The sequence below is a fragment of the Daldinia vernicosa genome (assembly GCF_022497035.1).
Source record: "Daldinia vernicosa strain CBS 139.73 unplaced genomic scaffold F5Y00scaffold_86, whole genome shotgun sequence".
In the NCBI taxonomy this organism is placed as follows: domain Eukaryota; kingdom Fungi; phylum Ascomycota; class Sordariomycetes; order Xylariales; family Hypoxylaceae; genus Daldinia; species Daldinia vernicosa.
The window spans coordinates 47,916-67,689 of NW_025954002.1; the positions used below are offsets into that span (position 1 = coordinate 47,916).

At 46.0% G+C, this 19,774-nt stretch overlaps 5 protein-coding genes across 5 annotated transcripts; 2 read left to right on the plus strand and 3 right to left on the minus strand.

The window, feature by feature from the left end:
- Nucleotides 1-2,814: 2,814 nt before the first annotated feature.
- F5Y00DRAFT_249595 (uncharacterized protein) lies at nucleotides 2,815-5,745 on the minus strand. Its single transcript, XM_048009620.1, has 2 exons — nucleotides 5,715-5,745; nucleotides 2,815-5,649 (listed from the first exon to the last, which is right to left on the minus strand). Exon 2 carries the CDS (start codon nucleotides 5,161-5,163, stop codon nucleotides 3,157-3,159), a length of 2,007 nt encoding a protein of 668 aa, XP_047859995.1. The 5' UTR covers nucleotides 5,164-5,649; nucleotides 5,715-5,745; the 3' UTR covers nucleotides 2,815-3,156.
- Nucleotides 5,746-6,443: 698 nt separating this feature from the next.
- On the minus strand, nucleotides 6,444-8,203 carry F5Y00DRAFT_249599 (uncharacterized protein). Its single transcript, XM_048009621.1, has 6 exons — nucleotides 7,884-8,203; nucleotides 7,796-7,822; nucleotides 7,598-7,620; nucleotides 7,382-7,509; nucleotides 7,061-7,323; nucleotides 6,444-7,010 (listed from the first exon to the last, which is right to left on the minus strand). Exons 1-6 carry the CDS (start codon nucleotides 7,941-7,943, stop codon nucleotides 6,831-6,833), a joined length of 681 nt encoding a protein of 226 aa, XP_047859996.1. The 5' UTR covers nucleotides 7,944-8,203; the 3' UTR covers nucleotides 6,444-6,830.
- A 2,651-nt stretch (nucleotides 8,204-10,854) lies between these two features.
- On the plus strand, nucleotides 10,855-11,414 carry F5Y00DRAFT_212293 (uncharacterized protein). Its single transcript, XM_048005527.1, has one exon. The coding sequence runs from the start codon at nucleotides 10,977-10,979 to the stop codon at nucleotides 11,301-11,303; it is 327 nt and encodes a 108-aa protein (XP_047859997.1). The 5' UTR covers nucleotides 10,855-10,976; the 3' UTR covers nucleotides 11,304-11,414.
- On the plus strand, nucleotides 10,855-13,049 carry F5Y00DRAFT_249602 (HlyIII-domain-containing protein). Its single transcript, XM_048009622.1, has 3 exons — nucleotides 10,855-12,145; nucleotides 12,292-12,522; nucleotides 12,663-13,049. The coding sequence occupies exons 1-3, from the start codon at nucleotides 11,525-11,527 to the stop codon at nucleotides 12,819-12,821; spliced, it is 1,011 nt and encodes a 336-aa protein (XP_047859998.1). The 5' UTR covers nucleotides 10,855-11,524; the 3' UTR covers nucleotides 12,822-13,049.
- Nucleotides 13,050-16,826: 3,777 nt separating this feature from the next.
- F5Y00DRAFT_249604 (Gti1/Pac2 family-domain-containing protein) lies at nucleotides 16,827-19,349 on the minus strand. Its single transcript, XM_048009623.1, has 2 exons — nucleotides 17,237-19,349; nucleotides 16,827-17,165 (listed from the first exon to the last, which is right to left on the minus strand). The coding sequence occupies exon 1, from the start codon at nucleotides 18,839-18,841 to the stop codon at nucleotides 17,471-17,473; it is 1,371 nt and encodes a 456-aa protein (XP_047859999.1). The 5' UTR covers nucleotides 18,842-19,349; the 3' UTR covers nucleotides 16,827-17,165; nucleotides 17,237-17,470.
- Between the last annotated feature and the right edge of the window lie 425 nt (nucleotides 19,350-19,774).

Below are 19,774 nucleotides of genomic sequence, written 5' to 3' on the forward strand. Positions count from 1 at the left end.
ATCTTACTCGTCCGTCGCAGAAACGATGCTGCAGGAACACGTCTGGGGAGAACCGTACCTATGGGCGATATCAAGCCGTCTTCCAACTTCGGAAGGAGATCGTTACAGGTCCGATGGGAGGAAGATAACATTCTCGCTTCACCTCGTCAACGCGGTCATCCCGTCGGAGGACATGGCGGAGTCACGGAATTAGCAGCCATATTCGTTAGCTGTAACCCCTATTAATCATGATAACGACCTCTCCCAGGAACGCAGTTACAATTGTCCCCCTCAGCGCATCGCATTATCAGTCGATTCGCGAGGATATGGCGAAGAAAGAAGTCATCTCCATGCGGTAGGTATCCAAGACAATTTCCAAGACAATTTACCCGGCAGCGAGGGGACGGTCGCGGTTGGGATCTTGGGTATGATCGGGTTTCTGCAACTTGGTAAATCTGAAAACCGCGTCGCAGGGGTCTAGAATATCCGGATTCTTGGCGCTCGAAAAAATGCAAATCAGCTCGGGAGGTGGCCGGATCTTCGACGAGCTGAATTGCAAATCTGGAAGCTAAGATTCGATGACATGCGACTGGCTAACTATGATCTTCGAGTGTTATAGATGTCGGGTTTTCGGCGCATAACTACCAGACCTTCCCGATCTTGCTAAGATCGCTCTTTTAACTATTGTCGAGTTATGCGGGCCTGTCGGATTACCGTCTATAGGTAGGTAGGTAGTTACCCACATCATCTTGACCTTCTTCCTTGGCCGTCGGCTCCTTTGGCTTGGCGCATATATTAAAGCTTATATGTAAGTGTAGGAGCCGTTGGGGTGGCGGGGAAGATACTATAAAATGCTTCTTTTGGGCTCGAGGGGCGGCTGTAAGGCAATTCATATGTATCCTTGTCCCCCTTCAGGTCCCGGCGTTAGCTTCGAGCCTCAAGTTTAATACAACATCGGTTGGTACTACCACCTGCTCTATTGGATTAGTTTCTCCGTCCTGTCGGTGCGCGTTGTCACCATCGCCGGGCCACTTAAACTCTCTCGGTAATACCCCGTACTTCCGAACGGCATAAGTCAATATAAACGAGTTATCATGCCACCTATTAGAACGTTCGTGTTGACATATGTTAGGTAGGTAGTGAAAAGACAACAATCGACCATCCAGCATCCAGCATCCTCGATCGGCAGGTACGAGAAGGCCTCGCCCTCTTGATCTACACTTAGCATTTCCTCCTCTTACCTATCGCCTGGAAACCATCGGATACCGCCGCTTAGCTCTAAGGGGGCACCGGCCGAGGTCCTTCATATCGACGGTCACGGTCTCACAAATCAGCCGAGAGACTCCATTGCCTCTCGGGGCGTATTAAATCGCCGTAGAGACTTGACTTCCTATTCCAGCAGTTAAATACAGAACATCAAAGTAAATGTAAGAGTTAAAAAGACATCTCACCATGATAACGCAGTATCTTCGTTGCCAAGCCAAGATAGTGTCACCTACTGAACGGAGGACTCAACACTAGGTGTTATAGTTCATCGAGCTATTGGTGAGATACCGCCTTGATATCCTAGCAGTAATTGATATAGGTAAGAGAATATATACTAAACGACCGGCAAGCAACGGCTAACGGATGCATGGTATTTGACGTATAAAGGTCTTAGAAAGCATTGGTCTTTCCAGGAACTAAAGCAGTGTGAAGGGACAACTTATGAAAGGGGAGGAGAGGTTAAACCAAGAGGACAGCAGCTCGATAATCATTCTACTCATATACTACCGTGTAATGAGAACCTTGGTGGAGGGGTTACATAGAGTAGAAAATAGCTAGCTACCAGGTTTGTTGATTCTAACGCATTCTCCACAATTCCTCGTAGACTCAACTGATTCACTCCGCCAAATCCATTGTTTTATACTACTAATATACTTCTTATATAGGTAGTTTTTTAAACGCCCGACGTAAGTTGTCGTAAAGGCTAAATTATCCACGGTAGAATCTCTCAGAGGTGTCAAATGGGACATGTTGTGTACTATATCTCCCCACCGAGATACTAGGCATAAAATACCCAACCACTCCCCCTTAAAACCCACGTTTGAAAGGATTCATTAGTAAACCATATCTTTACACCAGGTAGTAGATGAATAATCTCATGTTAAATATGGCCCAGATGCCATGGCTTGTGGCAACACGGGATATTGGGACGATATAAGCCATATCTCAATCTTCTTGGTATGCCGGGGAGTATCTACTTAGGTACCTACGTATAAAAAGACGTAAAGTCCAAAATTACCTGGGGCCTGTACAGAATCAGGACAGGCTGTCTGGAAATATACTAACCTAGCCTAATGTAAAGGTGATGCCCTTTTTCGATGAAAGCAACTTAGAAGTATAAAGATAGATCCAGACAGCTACTAATTATACCTACCTAGTGTATATGCCAATATCAAGGGCTGACTTATAACCCAGTACCACATTACGTACCTAGGTAGCTAGCTTAGGAAGTGGTCTTCTAAATACTGCCGCTAAGTTCCCCAGTAAGCTTAGGAAAGTTCCTCCAAACCCTCCATGAGAAATCTGCGATTTTCTCCCTCGTAGCCCTATTTTATAATCCATACTACCTACCCATCAGCCCCATGCGGCCAACTACGCCTCTAAGTTTACTTCCGCTTCGTCCCTACATCCCCAACGCTAAAATGTAAATATAAATACTAAATCACCAGCACACATTTAAATCTGCAAGCTACCACGGGCCTACGACTACAGACAAGTAGTACATAGGTACCTATGGACAAGTGGCACCAACCATACTTACACACTTACGCGCTGCGGCGGAACAAAAAAGGAAGGTATCAAACTTTACGCTTCATTCTCTCTCTCTCTCGGTCTGGAATAACTGCGCTGCACTATAATCTCCGGCCGAGGGCCAGTGTGTCCGGACATCCGTCGGCCCCAGCATTAACAATTACCTGCTGTACAAGGATCCTTATATAACGTTCATAATTTGTGACGCATAGTTCATATCTCATATCCAGTCGCGGAAGAACCGGTCTAGGCCATGCTAACCTTCCGATCTTCTCTCTTTTGAAAGGTCCTCGTACACTCCCATGAGTGCCTGTTAGTTCGCACTACGGGAACCTCCTAGTTTTAAATTTTATTTCGGAAATGCTAGAAGGTAAGTACTCCTTAGCTCCCGCCGACATTTCCGTATCTTCCCATTAGAGCATCGACCTCCCTCTGCAATGCGTCGAGGTCCGCCAATATCTCCGCCCCTTGCTTGGTATCTATCGCAGCCTCAGCAGTAGTTTGAGTGGGGATTGTGGCCTCCTTCTGGGTGTCACTGCTCGTATTCTCCGCGTTCTCTGCAAGCACAGCTGAATTTTCCACGCTCGCACGGCTACTACCACGCTGTCTCGGGGGAGGTGGTGGAGGGGGTGGCACTGTTCCATCTTTCTCCCTACTAACTCGCCTTATTATACCAGGCCCGCTGCTAAGATCTATACTCCTGACACTTGGTGGGCGTCTCGTGCTGGCTTGTCTAGTAGGTGGCGGGGGCGGCGGGGATAGTTTGGGCAGGCCTTCCTTGTTTGTGGCTATAGTCGCTGGACTACTCAGAGCTTCTGTCTGCCCAATTTTACTCACGGGTCCAAGACCCGTTCCTATTGGGCTCCGGTTGTCTTCGACTGGCCCTATAGTAGAGGCCGGAGTAAAATTCCCTTGGGTTGGGCTCGTAAACGAACTTCCCTGTCTGGCATGATTCGGCCGGCGAGGAGGTGGTGGAGCGGGTACGTTTGGATTATTACCCAGGTTAGTATTCGCGCGTAAACTATCAGCTCGCGACCGGTTCGACTCTAGTGATGATCTTGGTGGGGTATCTTCATCTACATTCGTAGTATTAATAGAAGGCGCTCTACTATCGCTTCTTCCGTGTCGGCGTGGCGGAGGGGCTGCGGGTTTGCGGGATTGCGTGATGCCGTTCGACTCAGAGTAAGTTTGAGCAGCTGGGGATGATATTGGCGGTTCGGGATTCGCCTGCGGATCAGTGAAGGGTTCGGGAACCTTTCCTATAGCCTCGCGATCGAATGGGGAATCAACTGCCTCTTCCACAGAGGGGCGGAATGGTGTTAGCGGGAGTGGTTTGTTCACATCAGTTGATAAAAGCGGAGATTGTGACGGGGTGCCCGCCTGGGAATTGGGTCTACGTGACGGTCCGGTAGAAGGTAGGGTGGTGACATTTATAGATACAGGAGGTGTTGAATTTCCGGTGGTAGGGGATTCTATACCTGCTCCCAACTCGATCTTTATGAGTTTTCCATGTCGTGAGCTAGGGGGAGGTGGCTTTTTCTTCGTTGAGGAGGGAGGGGCCGAGGAAAGGGGAGACGGGGACAGGGCGCCTCTTCGCTCCCCTGGATCTTCCGATCGGGGATTCTTTTGTGAAATTCGAGAGTTTTCTTTTGACGCAGTATCAAATATAGACTGGCTTGCTCTAAAACGTGCGTCCGTGCTAGTCTCGCCGCCATATAAGGAGGATTGAACGCTCGGATACCCTCCTAATTCGGGTGCTGACGCGGATGGGCGGCTTGGGATATTTGCGTGTCCTGTCAATAAAAGTCTCTTGAACGAGTCAACATCAAGGCCTCCTTTTGTCAGTGCCTTAGTACTTTGCTCTTGCCCGGACTGTTCCAAATCCTGTAGCGTCTTTGTGAAGGGATTCGCTGGAGGTTCTGATCGGCCAAACTCAGAGCTATCCCGATCTCGTATAGCAAAGGAGTCCGCGCCGGTTGGATCAATGTGGTCAATATACTCTGGTAGGTCGCTATTGTCACTATCGTATCCGTCGTCATCGTCATCGCTTACGGAAGGAAAACGGCTGACGGGTACGGAATCCTCGGGTGACGATGGGGGTGGTGATTGGACTCGAACTCTTTTGATGACCTTTTTCGGCTTCGGTTGTACCGGCGCCGCCTCTTCCTCTCTCCCCTCGTGCGCCTTGTGCTCGTTGTGCTCGTTGTGCTGAGCATATTCAGGCGGGGCTGACTTGAAAGTCGTAAATGGTGTTCGTGGGATAGGATCGGAGGGTTTATTGAAACTCGAGGCGGGCGCCGGGGCGAGGCCGTCGGTTGAGAGAGAAGGATAGCCTAACTTCCGACGAAAGGGGTTATTAGAGCTGAGGGACTGATCTCGCGAAGACATGATGCGATGATGCGATGATGGAGCGCCTAACAAAGCACAGTTTAGACGGATTGTGCAGAGAAAGCAATAGAAGCTATGTTAGGCTGGCCATGATATATTAGCGATACGTGAGTCGGGTCGACGTCGGTATTGGCGTGGTATTGTAGTTGTAGTCGTAGTTGTAGTGTAGTTGTTGTAGTGTAGTTGTAGATCCCCCTCCAGACTACGACATACAGTAGAAAAGAACAACTTGAGAGCGATGTACTGTATTGATTAGATATGTACATAGAGGTATAATGCGAAGTCAGCCTAGGCTAGAGATAAAAGTGGATAGAGTCTTCGGAAGTTTCGGTACCTAGTGTAAGCGGGCTATCGGATTGCGACACCGTTTTATTTGATAACGATAGAGTTCCATCATACCTTAAACCTCCAAATAGTGTACTAGACTCCAAAATTGCTGGATTGAAGAGGCAATAGCCATAGTATATAGATTAATACGAGGCTAATCTAAAAAGGGGTTATCAGCTGGATAAACATAACGTAGATCTACACTACTATATACCCTAACCTACATAGTAAGATATAGTGTAGCAAGCTATGTAGAGTGGAGAGGGAAGATCGTGGTACTAAAATCTGTAAGTCATGAGTCTGCAAGTCTAAGTTTAAGGTGTGGAGAGTTATACATATTATGCAATATTATTTACCAACCAACTCTATACTCCGTTATTAATAGGACATTCCTAGACAACTTAAACTCTAAACTATTAGACTTTGTAGTAGAACAATGCTCTGGCTACCTATACTTGGGCAGTTAACGCTTCAAGCTATTTTGCTATTTATATTACATAATTTAAGACGTACAATAACTACTAGGTTAACTACCTAATGCACTGTGCATAAGTAGTTGGCATAATCTCGTCACTCGTCTTACATCTTCCGCGTCCGATTCAGACGAAATATACGTTTCAAGGCTCCTCCCATGTATATGGTTATTCAAACCGAATTTATTGACATAGCCACACACGCTTGTTTACGCTTACGGTCGCGCCATGTAGGTGATAATCGGCATTTACCGGGGTATGACTACTTACAACCAATCAGAATCATGGGGATGCACCACGATAGGAATAGTATATTAATATAAGAGCCCCTCTCACCACACGTGATAGCCACTATCAACACCAGTAGGAGCCCCGCAATCCTGCCTAACCAGGTCGTAAACAAATCCATGGTGAGCAAACGCGTTAACCAGTGTTACATAAAAACTTCACAACCGCGACGAGACTTAAACAAGGTAAACATAGGTCGGAAGCCGTGCGAAGGCCTTCATTTTCATTGGTATAATTACAAGTATACTCATGATGTCGTCAGTTCCATACCCATCCTCTAACAGATGCCATGACTGGGGAATATGTGCAATCCAACCGAAACAACCATGATCCCGCTAAGGGAAGGACAATATGCACACGAGCCGCTGGCACCGCTGAAGGTATGTCGGACACATCTGCAACGCTTCGGAGCTATTATCGCCCCCCTTCACTGAAATCCTTACCGACCCTTCCAAAAACACGCCGAATTCCATGGCGCAGTAAAGACGCACACGTAACTTTGTACCCTGTTCCCCGAACGCCATTAAACCGCCGAACCCCAACACACAATTCGAATGACACAAATCAAGATGCGAATGTTCATGCTGCAGCTTCAGCCTTTGCCTCTTTCTTAGGTGCCTTTTCCTTCTTGGGTGCGGCAGCCTTTTTGGGCGCGGCCTTCTTAGCAGCTGGCTTAGCCGTCGTCGCAGTCTTCGTAACTCTGCCAGCCTTGGTCTTCGTCAAAGCAGCAGGCTTGTCCTCGGCAGCAGCGGGAGCAGCCTAAATCCATTAGATAATGTAGAAGCCAACAAGATCATGCGTAAACTTACATCCTTCTTGGGCGCCGCCTTCTTAGCAGCAGGGGCCTTCTTGGGGGCGGGGGCGGCAGCGGCAGCCTTCTTCGCTGCAGGCTTCTTCTCAGTAGCTTCCTTCTTGGGAGCTGCTGCTTTCTTTGGTGCGGCAGCCTTCTTAGTAGCTGTCTCCTTCTTCGGGGCAGCCTTCTTGGGAGCATCCTTCTCGGTCTCCTTCTTGGCAGCCGGCTTAGCCGCGGCAGGCTTAGACTTCTTTGATAGCTTAGTGCCACCAGAAGGTCCTATAACAAGTCAATACCCAAGCATAGGTACGATAGGCAACAAATGTTTAAGACATACCCTTAGGCTGCTCGAAAATACCCTTATCAACACCAGCCTTCAAGGCCTTGTTGAATAGAGAGTCGAACATTTTGTCTGTAGCAATGATGGTGTTGTTTGCCCTGACATATTTCTTGAGTTGTTGACGACTATGATATAGTTAGCACAGATTGATCGAGGGTAAACGCGACCACTGAAATAGTGGGTATTAGGACAGGAGTGCTCAAATTTCCTTACCTAGAACCATTTCTCTCTTTAAGCTAAAGTCAAAAAGACGCGTCAGCATGCTCACTCAATAAAATCTGAATACGATGGTACTAGTCATGTAAGGTTGAGTGGCAGCGCTGGATGATGACCACCTGGCATGCAACCCAACCACAAACACCAACTAGACAATACACGATGCGCCGGAGGCAAAGGAATGGGGATAAGTACATGAACAATGGCATCAGTAATCATGTCCTATAACATGTTAGTACTCAAGGTGGTCCAGTAAAATGCCGGTCGAGTTGTCTGTACATACCTGATAGGAAGCATGAGTGCTCTTGGGCTTGGGAGCTCCGTCTGCCTTCTTGGGACCCATTTCGAATGTGGTGGTTATTGGTTTGACGCGTGATTGGAATGGATGCGAGTAATCAGTTCGGTTGAAATGATCAATTGGATCTGAGAATGACTTTCTAGTAAATAGATGCAAACGGGAATGTTTCTACTGTACGGAAGGAATATAGTCGAGAGGAAACGGAAGGGAGGGAGGCATTCGATCGGGACGCGACAGCGAGAAAGGTGAGCTTGCTTATATATTAGGCGGGGGGTCGTGTACAATCAGTAAGTACGTTAGGTAGTCTAGTACAATCAGCTACAGTGGGAGAAATTGGTGCTTCCTCCTCTCCTCCCCCTCCATAAAAATGGATTCACTTTAAAATTCGCTACACTAGCACTAAAATAAATACTTACATATGTACCTAATAAATTGCCAACAAGTCAGGGCAGGTAATATAGGCAACACGCACCTTTCACCCATTATATTTGGACCCGATCGCACTCTATCTACCCTGCCTACCCTGTCTACCTTGCCTACCTTGCCTATTTTAACATTTAAGGTTGCATTATCTCACTGAAACATCTAAACTACTTCCTAGTCGGGTTTAGATCTAAATAGCGCGCAGCCCGATGGGTATCCTGCATAGCCTCCACCAGCCAGTCAAATGCTTGGACGGAATGATTCGATGCTGATTTGGACCTCTCACAGCGCCTAGAATCTTTCCCCAGTTCGATAAAGCTGATCCGTGTTCGTCGAATTTTTTGATTGGCCGAAGCTCAAGCAACAGCTCACGCTTCAAAGTACCTATTTTTTATTTTTTATTTTTTTTCTTGTCACTTCTTAACTCACATCGATCAAATCATGCGCCTACGAAACTCGAGCCCTCACACACCCAACTCTCCCACCGTCCCCCCCCTTTCCCCGTCGTCTTTCTGTTCTCCCCTTCTCCCTCTTCTTCTTCTACGTTGCCTCCCACACATTTTTAATCAGGCGATCTGTTGAGTCATTTATTGACGTTCTATAGAATAGTCCGATTTTTTTGAAAAGAATGATTTAGTATAATGCCCAACTGTATCTTGGTCCATCTTTAGAGCCTCTAGTTTGTTTTCAGCCGATTTGGTTTTCGATGTCATCGGTCGCATTCGAGATGGTGGCTTCATAACCCATGCATTGGCTTCCAAGCCTCAATTCAAGTGATTCTTCAGTTGTTTAGCTATCTTCAAGCTATAATTGATATTCCATTGCTATTCTTGCAATTCCGGAAAGGCGGGTATTGTTTAGCTATGGTTTTATTTTATTTTGCTGCTAACCCACCTGCATCCGCCCACGACATGAAGCTATCCGCATATCTCGCACCACCTCAACTACCCAACACATAAATCTTATCTCCTACTGATCTTTCTAGCCCTAACGTACTTTGGCGACTTAAGGAGGTAATGTCTACTATTTTCAACATCTAACCCGCGAAGCTTTGGTATTGAAACGCGTCTCGGTGTACACATGGGATGCATTTCATGTCGTGTTCCAAACTGCAAGTTTATCGCGGCGCATATCACAACAGCGGTAATCCAAGGCTCTTTGGGTGGTTTCGTACCTATTCTGTCAAACGAGGGGTCAATGTTCTTCGTTTCGTCTATTCATCTGGAAAAGAGTTCAGTAACTAGGACTCAATTCCGGACTCAATTCCCTAGGACACATGTACACATTCGCGGCGCGTGTCATAACGAGCCACATTCACGGAGATGCTTCAAGGCTGCAAGCGAAAAGCAACTCTGTGTACTCTTCACCAATAGGTTTCTACGCCCTTTTTAACCATCATCCTGGTTCACTGAGAATCTGGTAACCTGGCCGTCATTATCTCGATTCGTGCCTGATGGATTAAATGCAAAAGATCGCTGTGTGGGGTCATGATTCGCGATTGAGATGTCCACGTCACCCATATGATCTGCCAGCATTTCAGCTACCGAGCATGACCACGACATCCTGTCAAATTTACGGCTGACTTGCGGACATTCTATCACAAAGGCCTACCAGCACAAGTGTTACATCAACAAGAAAGGACTTGCTCGGTGCAAATTTCCAGTATCGATCCATCTTAGGGGCTAATCAACAGAGGCATAACCACGTTAAAGACATTGCGACAACGTTCTTGACAAGTTTCGGGTATGAAGCAGCAAATTCTATGGACTTTTTTAGGAAGGTCTGAACTATTGACGATGACTATAAAACGGTCCCATGCCTTCAACCTCCTATTGTGGTTATCATCTCATCTCTGGCATCATTGGACGAACCATATTGGATAAGCATCAAGTACCAGGTGCTACCAGGTGCTAATACTTCAAGCAGCCACAGAAACGGAGATGGTGCAAATTGATATACTGGACTTAAATACAGATGCGCCCGTCACAATACGGAAGTACGACTAACTAGGACGGCCTCGTGCGGTTTCAAGCCCTACAGTAAACGAATTATCATTCTCGCAACCAACTATCGGCATATCTGATTGATATTTTAATCTTTCAGCAACTCCGGGTTGGGACCGAGATATTACCTACACATAGTTCCCTTCACGGAAATGGATGGCGGATCGAGGAAGCTCTTTTTAAAGCCAAGGAAATGGGCAGTGCTCAGCCTTTAGCAATCTTCCGATGCCCACCTACAACTCCAAATAGCAGATATCGAACTGGAATTATAGTTGAATTCTCAGCAAATCATTCAGAAACTACGCTACATTTATGCGTACTGCTCATACCGACGGCACTGCTATCTCAAAATGTGATTCAGTTCGAGCAATCTGCCACTTGATCTAGGCCTAGCGACAAGGAATTTCATGACAGCCAGAGATATTTTTCAAGGTATGTTGAGTACGGATTTTTTGCATTGCGGCAATTATACCCAACTCATTCAAATTTTATTTTTTTATTCAGTCTCTTTTGAGCAACAGTCTTGTTGAATTGTCGTTCCATTAACAGCAGAAGGGCTCTAGTGAGCTTGTGTCGTGTTTCTGCTAATGTAATCAGTCAAGGACTTGACCATCTTTTAGATGGCTAACATGGAGAACTCATACATTTATTGATGTCTTCAATTATAATTTTGGGTATAGCTTCACTTATGTTGCGCGTCGTTACTTCAATTTCTATCAGGATATCCCGATGTTTTCGGTGGGTTATAGCCTATAGCCAGCAAAGAAGCCTATCAGGTGTAAACGATGCCGAGAAATTCTGGGTTGCTCTCCTCGTCTCGTATCCATCCGAGGTCTTCGGAAATTCAACAAGCGTTGTGATGCCCCACACTAGATCAAAAAAGGGGTTCGTTCTCCTTCATATGATGATGTCATTGCTGTTAATACATAATACCGTACTTATTGACAATTTGAGGCATTTTGGCATCCTGGCATCCTAATGGAATTTCTGGTTCCAGGTCCCCCGGTATTTCGGTGATCTAGCTCTCGACAGAAGCTGGCAAATTACAAGCAATAGGACAAGATCGTCGACCCCGCCCTTTTACTCCGCACATGCAAATCAAGCGATTTGGGATTTGGGAATATCTCCCCTAAAATATTTTGAAATACAATACGAAGAAGGGATAGGGGAAGACGCTCTTTTCTATGTTTATTATGCCGCATGTTCAAGGACGAGCAGGTCATGATGCCGCCGCTATCAGAAGAGGTCAACATTACGCCAAATTGGTCTAATTGGTCCGCTACTACATCTTCAGACGAGAAGCAGCAACCGAACTGTGACAGCGCAGATGTTTCGACGAGGAGTTCCCAAAGCGAGACACGGCAGGATAAACACAGCCATCCCTTAGCCCTATACGATGAAATCCCAGACTGGTACCAGGACAACCCATATGTCCGACGAGGCTACCGACCCGTCTCTCACTCGGCGAGAGTCTGCTTCGGAAGTTGGCTATACCTACACAATGAGACAGTGAACATCTTTACGCACCTAGTGCCAGCAATAGCTCTCCTCATAAGTGGCCTAGCTTATCTAGTCTCGCGCCTACAGCACCGCAGTAGCGACGATGCCGGTGTCGTCGCAGTACTATTACTTTCCGCAACGGCATGCCTCGGTCTCTCTAGCGCTTACCATACGCTAATGTGCCATTCTCGAGAAGTAGAAGCTCTGTGGTTGCGTCTTGACTTTGTCGGCATCATTTTGCTAATACTAGGGTCTCTCATCTCGGGCGTCTACGTTGGTTTCTGGTGCGAGACGTTGGAAAGAAAGATTTATTGGTCTATGGCAAGTAACAATCATTTTCAGTCCGCTGCTCTGATCAAACCTTCGACCGTTAGTGGACCAATGGAAACGACCAAATACCAAGCACCTAATATGACACAGCTTTATTTGGAATTAAACTAACGAGTTATCTCTGTACTGGTTTGCAGATAGGGTCTCTTGCCTCAATATCCATAATTATCGTGTTAGCACCCACGTTTCAGGGCCCAAAGTGGCGCACCTTACGCCTGCTCACATTCGTATGCACGGGGCTATCTGGATTGGCCCCTATTATCCACGGGATCGTCATGTTCGGCTTCACACAGATGATGAAGCAATCTGGCCTACCTTACTACCTAGCTGAAGGGGGATTGTTTCTCATCGGAGCCATTATATATGCCGTAGGTCAATTACTAGCCCTCCTATGTCTATTTATTAATACTATTCTGTTTCGGAATACCCCCCTCCACTTTAGGTATTCTCACAATAGATAGGAACAAGAGGATCTATGTCACTAACTAGACCGTGATGGACCGTACAGACGAGGTTCCCTGAGAGTATCAGCCCGGGATTATTCGATATATATGGATCATCACACCAGATATTTCACGTCCTGGTCGTCCTGGCCACTGGAGTTCATTTAGCCGGTGTCCTTAACGCCCTTGACTACAATTACTATAACCGGCAATGCTTTGGGTAGACCTTATAGTTTGCCATCCTCCAGTAGGTGGCAGGTGTCATGTTGGTATAGCGCTAGCTAACATGCGCTGTTTTCCTTGTCCTTGAGATCCGCTCTAGCGTCTGAAACATCACCATACAGAATAAACTCGAGTATAACATATAAAAGTTAAACAGTACAATAAATGATTCTCGGTCTATTACCATGAACTTCGTCGTTCTAGACTAACTATTTATTGCGAAATGGGACAGTGTTGACAGTCAGCCCACCCCTATCGAAGACCACAAAAATTCCCTAGGTGAAGAAGAAATCTAGTAGTAAAAATAGTTACCCAGCTATCATATACTTCAAGACTTTTATAAATCGGTTCCCGAGACTATCCCAGTATACTTCACGTTAAACTTAATTAAGTCGCTAGCATATATTATCATATACATAAGATAGGCATTACAGTAGCAAATTAAAATATTAGCACACTTAAGTATGTCACCAAATCTAGAGTTATAGCCAGAATCGATTCATTCCAACATCTAAGTCATCTCTATAGTTAAGGTATCGTATCCCTAACCCAGATAGCTATTATTTCCATTAGCCCATCCGTTGGTTCAAGAAGTTCCCATATCACCAGCAACAGAAACAAGTGTCCACTTATATCACTAGGGGCCCGTCTTACTACTAACCCTAACCCTTCTATCCGCCTATTCACAGACGAACATAGGGCCCCAGATGGGCGTATATTGGTCCCTGACACGCATCGATGAATTATATGCCAAGGGGCTAGGGTAAAGCCAGTTCCTAAGTTCTAGCAGGTCATACGCCTTAGGTACCTAGGTAGGGAACAATCGCAAGACTTTGGAGTAAAGTACCTACGCCTTGTTAGGAGGGATCCCAGATGGGCGTTTAGGTACTCTGCCTGCACTCAGTCACGCTTTATATGCATTCCTTCGCGGCTCTGTTTAAACTTCGCAGGAAGAAAGCGGGGACATCCCTGAGATGGATCCGGGTCCGGATCCTTTCAACGGCGTCTGTGATGTGTGCTGTGCCCACCTACAGTATAGTTGATCCCTGTTCTCGCAAAATTTCCTAAAATAGAGAAAGTAGGTAAAGGGACATCAAAAGAAAGAAAATCATCTATCGGGTTTGCTTGGTGCTGTAACCGCATGTGTGAATTATACGATGCTGGGGACTATTTGCGGCCTCGTATAGAGCAATATACGCCGAGTGGGACATCTATCTTCTGGTTTAGTTCTTCTTTAACAGGCTGCTTTTGAAGTACACCATATGTCAACCACGGCTGGTTTTGTTTATCGTCTGGTGCAATAACTACAGTAGTTACTCTGTTACGAGGGTGTCGTACAGTCTAAATTAGATATTTAGCCCCTATTCATGACATATACCCCCATAGGATACGAGGGGTTCCAATGGGAAGAAGGCGGGATAATACAAATATGGCAAAGTCATAAATGAAAAGAGGAAAGGCTGTGTCTAACTTCTCTGGTATTGAAGCTAGGACGGGAGTTGCAGTATATACTAGATTTTAGACTGAGATCTTAAATATTCTCTTTTCTCTTTCACACCTTGGTTTAATCTCTCTCTCTCTCTCTCTCCCTCTTTATATATATATATATATATGTGTGTGTGTGTGTGATGAGTGGCAACCCCGTCGAGTATTGGGTTTTGAAAGGAGCGAGTAGTTTAGAATAGAGAATGTGAATAAAAATACCACAGTTAGGCTTAATATACTTCAAGCACATACTACATTGAGACTTTTACGCACGACTTTTAGTACGTAGTTGAACGTTAGTGTTCTCGGGGCGAAATCTGGAGTAGTTGTCGATGTCGGTTCAAAGAAACAAGCCTAATAAGCCACAACTTTTGCTAAAGAAAGACAGAACCGTAAACTACTTTAATATCAGTAGGGGTTTTTAGCCCGTAAACCAAAACATAGAAAACGCATCAAGGTAGTTATTTAGATAGCCGTATATAACCCGCAGACCTTGGTAATATACACTTATATCGCGGGAGCTTGTACAGACGGGGGGTTTTTTTCTAATTCGAATTCGTATGCTACCATCGGAGTAGCATATCAGAGTTCCCCTACTTTGCGATTTTTAAAAACTATCACACGTATTAAGCTGTGAAAATTCCCGGTGCTCTAACTCCGTCCTAGCTAGCTGGGTCGGTATGTACATCCCGCCTCGTTGGCTCTACGCGCATTAGGAGTGAACGCCTCCATAGAATACCTACTTGTTTCCGGTCCAACAGTAATATCGTTCGTTTCTTCAAAGGCTATATGGGTATGATCTCATTAAAACGCAAGTATTTACCTCGCCTAGTTATATTATATTATATATTAACGTTTCCCACATAACACATTAACTATTTCACTAAATGAGCGAAAACCGCGCTGAGCCTCAGATTCGATAGAAGTTATAAGTCTAAACCTTTTAAACTTAGGCCTCATACGAGGCAGTGAGGCGTAGTGGAACTTATATTGTCATATTTTTCATATATACGTACAAGATCTGCGTGCGCCGTGTACTGAGCACGGGATATATCAAGGTTTGTATAATTTATACATGCGCACGCTGCACTGCGCTGATCCGGCACATTTAAGTCGATTAGGGGGACGATGTGTTGAATCCACAACGCGATGCATCGTCAACCCTTGTCGATATACGTACATATTTGCCGTACATATGTCCCGTCTTCACTTCCAACCTCCTTTTTTTTCTCGTTACTCGGCAGTTCCCAGCATTTACTTAATAATAGGTTACGTATTTCGAAACTAAGTTACCTAATTCGAGCAAGATCGTAGATATATATTAGGTACCTAGGTACCTGGTTATCTGTAATAAATAATACCTAGGTAGGTACCTACATATTATTTACTTATCTAGCTCACGTGTAAGTACATAGGTAAAGGTAGCTAGACGACGCGATCCGTTTGCTTCCTTCGCGTCACGTCACGTGGAATGTCATTATCTGCGCGGTGTACTGCATGTAATCGCACGTGGGAGAAGGCTTAGCCAACGGCCCCCATGATTCCAAATATCCTTAACCTGGGTGGTCCCCGGAATGCCTATCGGAGATTGTTATTACACGTGTTGTACGATACGAGATTATGTATCAAATAAAGGACCGTGCCAATTACAATTCCAAAATAAGATAAACTAAAACAAAAGGCATATGCCGTTACTAGCTTATTCGCAGTAAAGTTTCTAGCTTTAAGGGGGCGGCGGAGCTAAACTTAATTGCTACTTCCGTTGGCTACTTCCGTTGGCTAGGTACTGTGTATATTGCAGTGTACCTAGCATATGTACCTCTTAGGTCACACGAAGCCCTAACGTCATCGCCGTTGATCGGCAGCGCTAAGCTTAACCTTCTCGAAATCTAATGTTAAGGGGTGGGAAATCCATTACCCGAATCCCTGTCGCTCTTAGTCACTAGTGACGGGGAAGATGACCCTATTGAGATAGAAATGCGAAATAACCTTACATAAGATAAGGTATTCTGGAACGCTTTTAGATCCGTTACATGGTTACATCCAACCGTCTTTTTACCCACATTGTTGGTTTTAAGTTCTGTCTCGATTGTGGGACGAACCACATATCCCGAAGTACCTATCCCAAGTACAATCTACACTAGTCCTGCCAGCCAAAATGGAACATACGAAGAAGAAGAAGAAAATGAAACAAAACTTCAAGCTCCCCCACCGTCGTCCCGCCGTCCGTGCTAAAAAAGGACCCCAGTGCCACGGGAACTACGAGAGTATCAGACAATTACAGCACGAGTATGGTCCGATGACTGCTCCAGATAAGTAATAGAAACACGCATATTTTCCCAAGTCAAGCTGGTGGCCGAAAACATCCACATAGCCAGGTACCTAAGCTAGCCCATTGCTTGTTGTCATAAACAGACGAGTTTAAGTTTAAATTGATTAACCTTATTTAACCTCATAGCCAACCAACATGGATTATCGTATACTAAATATGTAGGCTTTGGATAGAATTAGTATTGATCTGGTATAGGCGGGCTATCTAACCTATTTTAGCGGTACCTGACAGTGTCGTTTTACTTTGGCCTGCAACCATACATGTAGTATACAAGGTAAGCATATATGTACATAGTATGTATGTACATAGGTAGAACCAGGCAAGAATAAACAGGATGCGTTACAGGGGGATATCGTGTCTACCATGCCGATCTCCAATCCCTGCAATTCTCCCCCCTGGCCTCGGCGAGGACCAGATTTCAAACGGCACTTACGTACGAAGTCTACGAAGTGGATGAGAAACCAGCGGTAAACAATGCAAAACTAAACTACCCTGGTATAATAGTTGAGCCGTTTTAAAGGGCCTTGCTCTATTCACAATTAGAAGCCTTATTTTGTATCGTGCACGTCTGAAAAGGTAACATTATTTCAGGGGGCGTACTGTACAAAGTGCTGAATTAATATCGAGACAGTACTTGAGCTCTGTCATGACCGTCGTGAAGCTGAACCCTAACTCCGACCTGCTAAGGATGCCTAGTTAGCAGATATGTAGTAGAAAAACACTCATGCCACCAAAGAAAACACTAGGCCCTCCCTGCCCCTCTCATTGAATGCAACCTTTGAACGCCTGACCGATGCCAGCCAGATTCCCATCATAGGGTCCCCCTAAGAGTCCTCAAAGGTAAAATTTGCGATTAAGTGATTGTATTGCCCTATTATCCTCCTTAAACATATCCGCGGGTGCTGGTACCCCAGATGCACCCGCTGGGAGAGCTCGGGGTGAACTGTTCGCGCTATTATTGCTACCTGGGTTTGCGCTATTTGGTTCCGAGTTAGCTGGTGTCCGGTTGAGAAGCGCTGATAAGCTAGCTTTATTTGCATTGCCGTTAACGCCCTCCGAAGTCATTTGCCTTGGCGGTGAAACAGAACGATTTCTTGGGGGTGTCAACCCTCGAGATGCTGTAGGTATCGCGGGGAGTGGACCCTGTGGATTGCGTGCGCTTGTTGCTGCTAGGCGGGGATCTATAACGGCCTGCACGGCTTGCGCAGCTTTCGCGGCTTGCGCGGCCTGGGCGGCTTGCGCGGCCTGGGCAGCTTGAATTTGAAGGTGTCGGGATTGCGGAGAGAGGCTCGGGGGACGTCCGAGTACTGGGTAGTGTCTGGCTAGAGTAGGCCGAGGTAGTCGATCACTCTCGTAGGTAAGACCTTTGGAATAAATCGGAGGCTGGACGGAAGGTGCTGACATTGGCGGTGGCGGGGGTAGTTGATGTGGTAGTTGATGTGGCCTTGAAGGAGGAGGCTGCGGTTGAGGCCGAATCTGGGCCCGCATCTCTGGTGTCAGCTTTCCTGACATAAAGGGAGGAGTCTGATTGGGTGAGGGTGGCCATTGGCTTTGCCACGGATGTGTGTTCCAAGCACCGGGATAGTTATAGGGTGGCTGCTCAAGACTGCTATTGTGAGTAGTGTACGGCTGCATAGGTGTCCTTGTTAAAGCAGGTGGGTTTGTCTCGTGAATGCTTGATTCAGGATACATGCCCTTTACAGGGATAATATGTCGAAGTTGGGGGTCCGTAGTTGGCTGAAGCAAATCGCCGGCTCCTGCGTGTGGTCGGGAATAATATGAGATCAAGTGGAGGTGCTGGCCCGCCGACGTCGTTATGCTGAAGGACTGCTTCATCAGACCATCCGCCTTGTATCTATAACCATCCGGCTCGCCATCCTGGTCGTCTTCACTGACTCGGCCGCTATCAGGTGTCCTTCCGTTACTTCGTCGTGTTGTACCAAATGTAGTGCCTCTTTTACCCTCCATCTCTCTGTATGTGAGAAAACTGCCAGACACCCTACTCGCACTCCAAGATTTCCCATCGGTCCACCTGCGCATACCGGCTTCCCTCTCATCCCATACAAAAACTGAGCCAGATGTGATGGATTGTCGTTCTTTCTCCGACAATCGTCTCTGTACTCGAGGCAGTAAGCCCAGCCTGCAAGCTTCAAAGAGTTTGATTGCGTCTGCGGGCGTTCGTACGTATCCGCGATATGTCTCCATCTTTTCCCTGCTTGCCTAATACGGAAAAACAAAAATAAGAAAAAAATAGAGGTGGTAGAAGTTTGCTGGATGTAAAATCGAAGGGAGAAGAGGTGGCATGTACTCGATTCCTTGCCAGGTAATTAAGTCTTGTAATCCTACCCACCATATCAGATCCACGCACTGGCTAAACGCACTGGCGTTAATCGAGGTGGGTTATCAGATAATGAGTGGCTGAAGACTATCGTGAATGGTCGATTAATCAATCGACTTGGAGTAGCATGTTGGGAAATAAGTGAATTATTGGGAGGTATTAAGAACAGATAAAGTGGTCGGAAAGTAGATGAAGTAGATAAAGGTAGTTGATGGAATTTTGAAGCAAGGGAAAGTGCGGGAGAGGAAAACGCATATATATAAAATAGATATTACCACAATAATGTGAATGTGAATGTGAATGTGAATAAAAGGTAGGTACAGGTAAGCTTGCCAATTAATTCAAGGTTATTAACCTTATTTTGCAACCTCTTTCCGATTTGATTTGATTTTTTTTTTTTTCGGCGAGGTTGCGGTCCCGCGGTCCCACGGTTACACGGGTCTAAGCATCTCGCAGCGGCTCAAGTACTTTGTACCCACTTTACAGGGGACAATTAGCGCCCGTCGCCAAGACCTTCAAAGGCTCCAGTCCCCGGTACCAACGGCGGTATCCAATATTCCCCTTCAGCAGCTAATCGGCCAAGGATTCCAGGGATGGAGTACCAGGCTTTACCAGGCATTGCGCTGCTTAGGTGGGCTAGGCGTTAGTAGTGCAGTGTATACGTACCTATGCGTCTAGGGTGTCACCACACAAGGACTCGTGATACGATATCACAATGATGATATGTATCCGATGAGTCTCGTAGTGTGTATGATTGATTACATAAGTAAAGGAGAGGGATCTATCTAGGAAGCTATTTA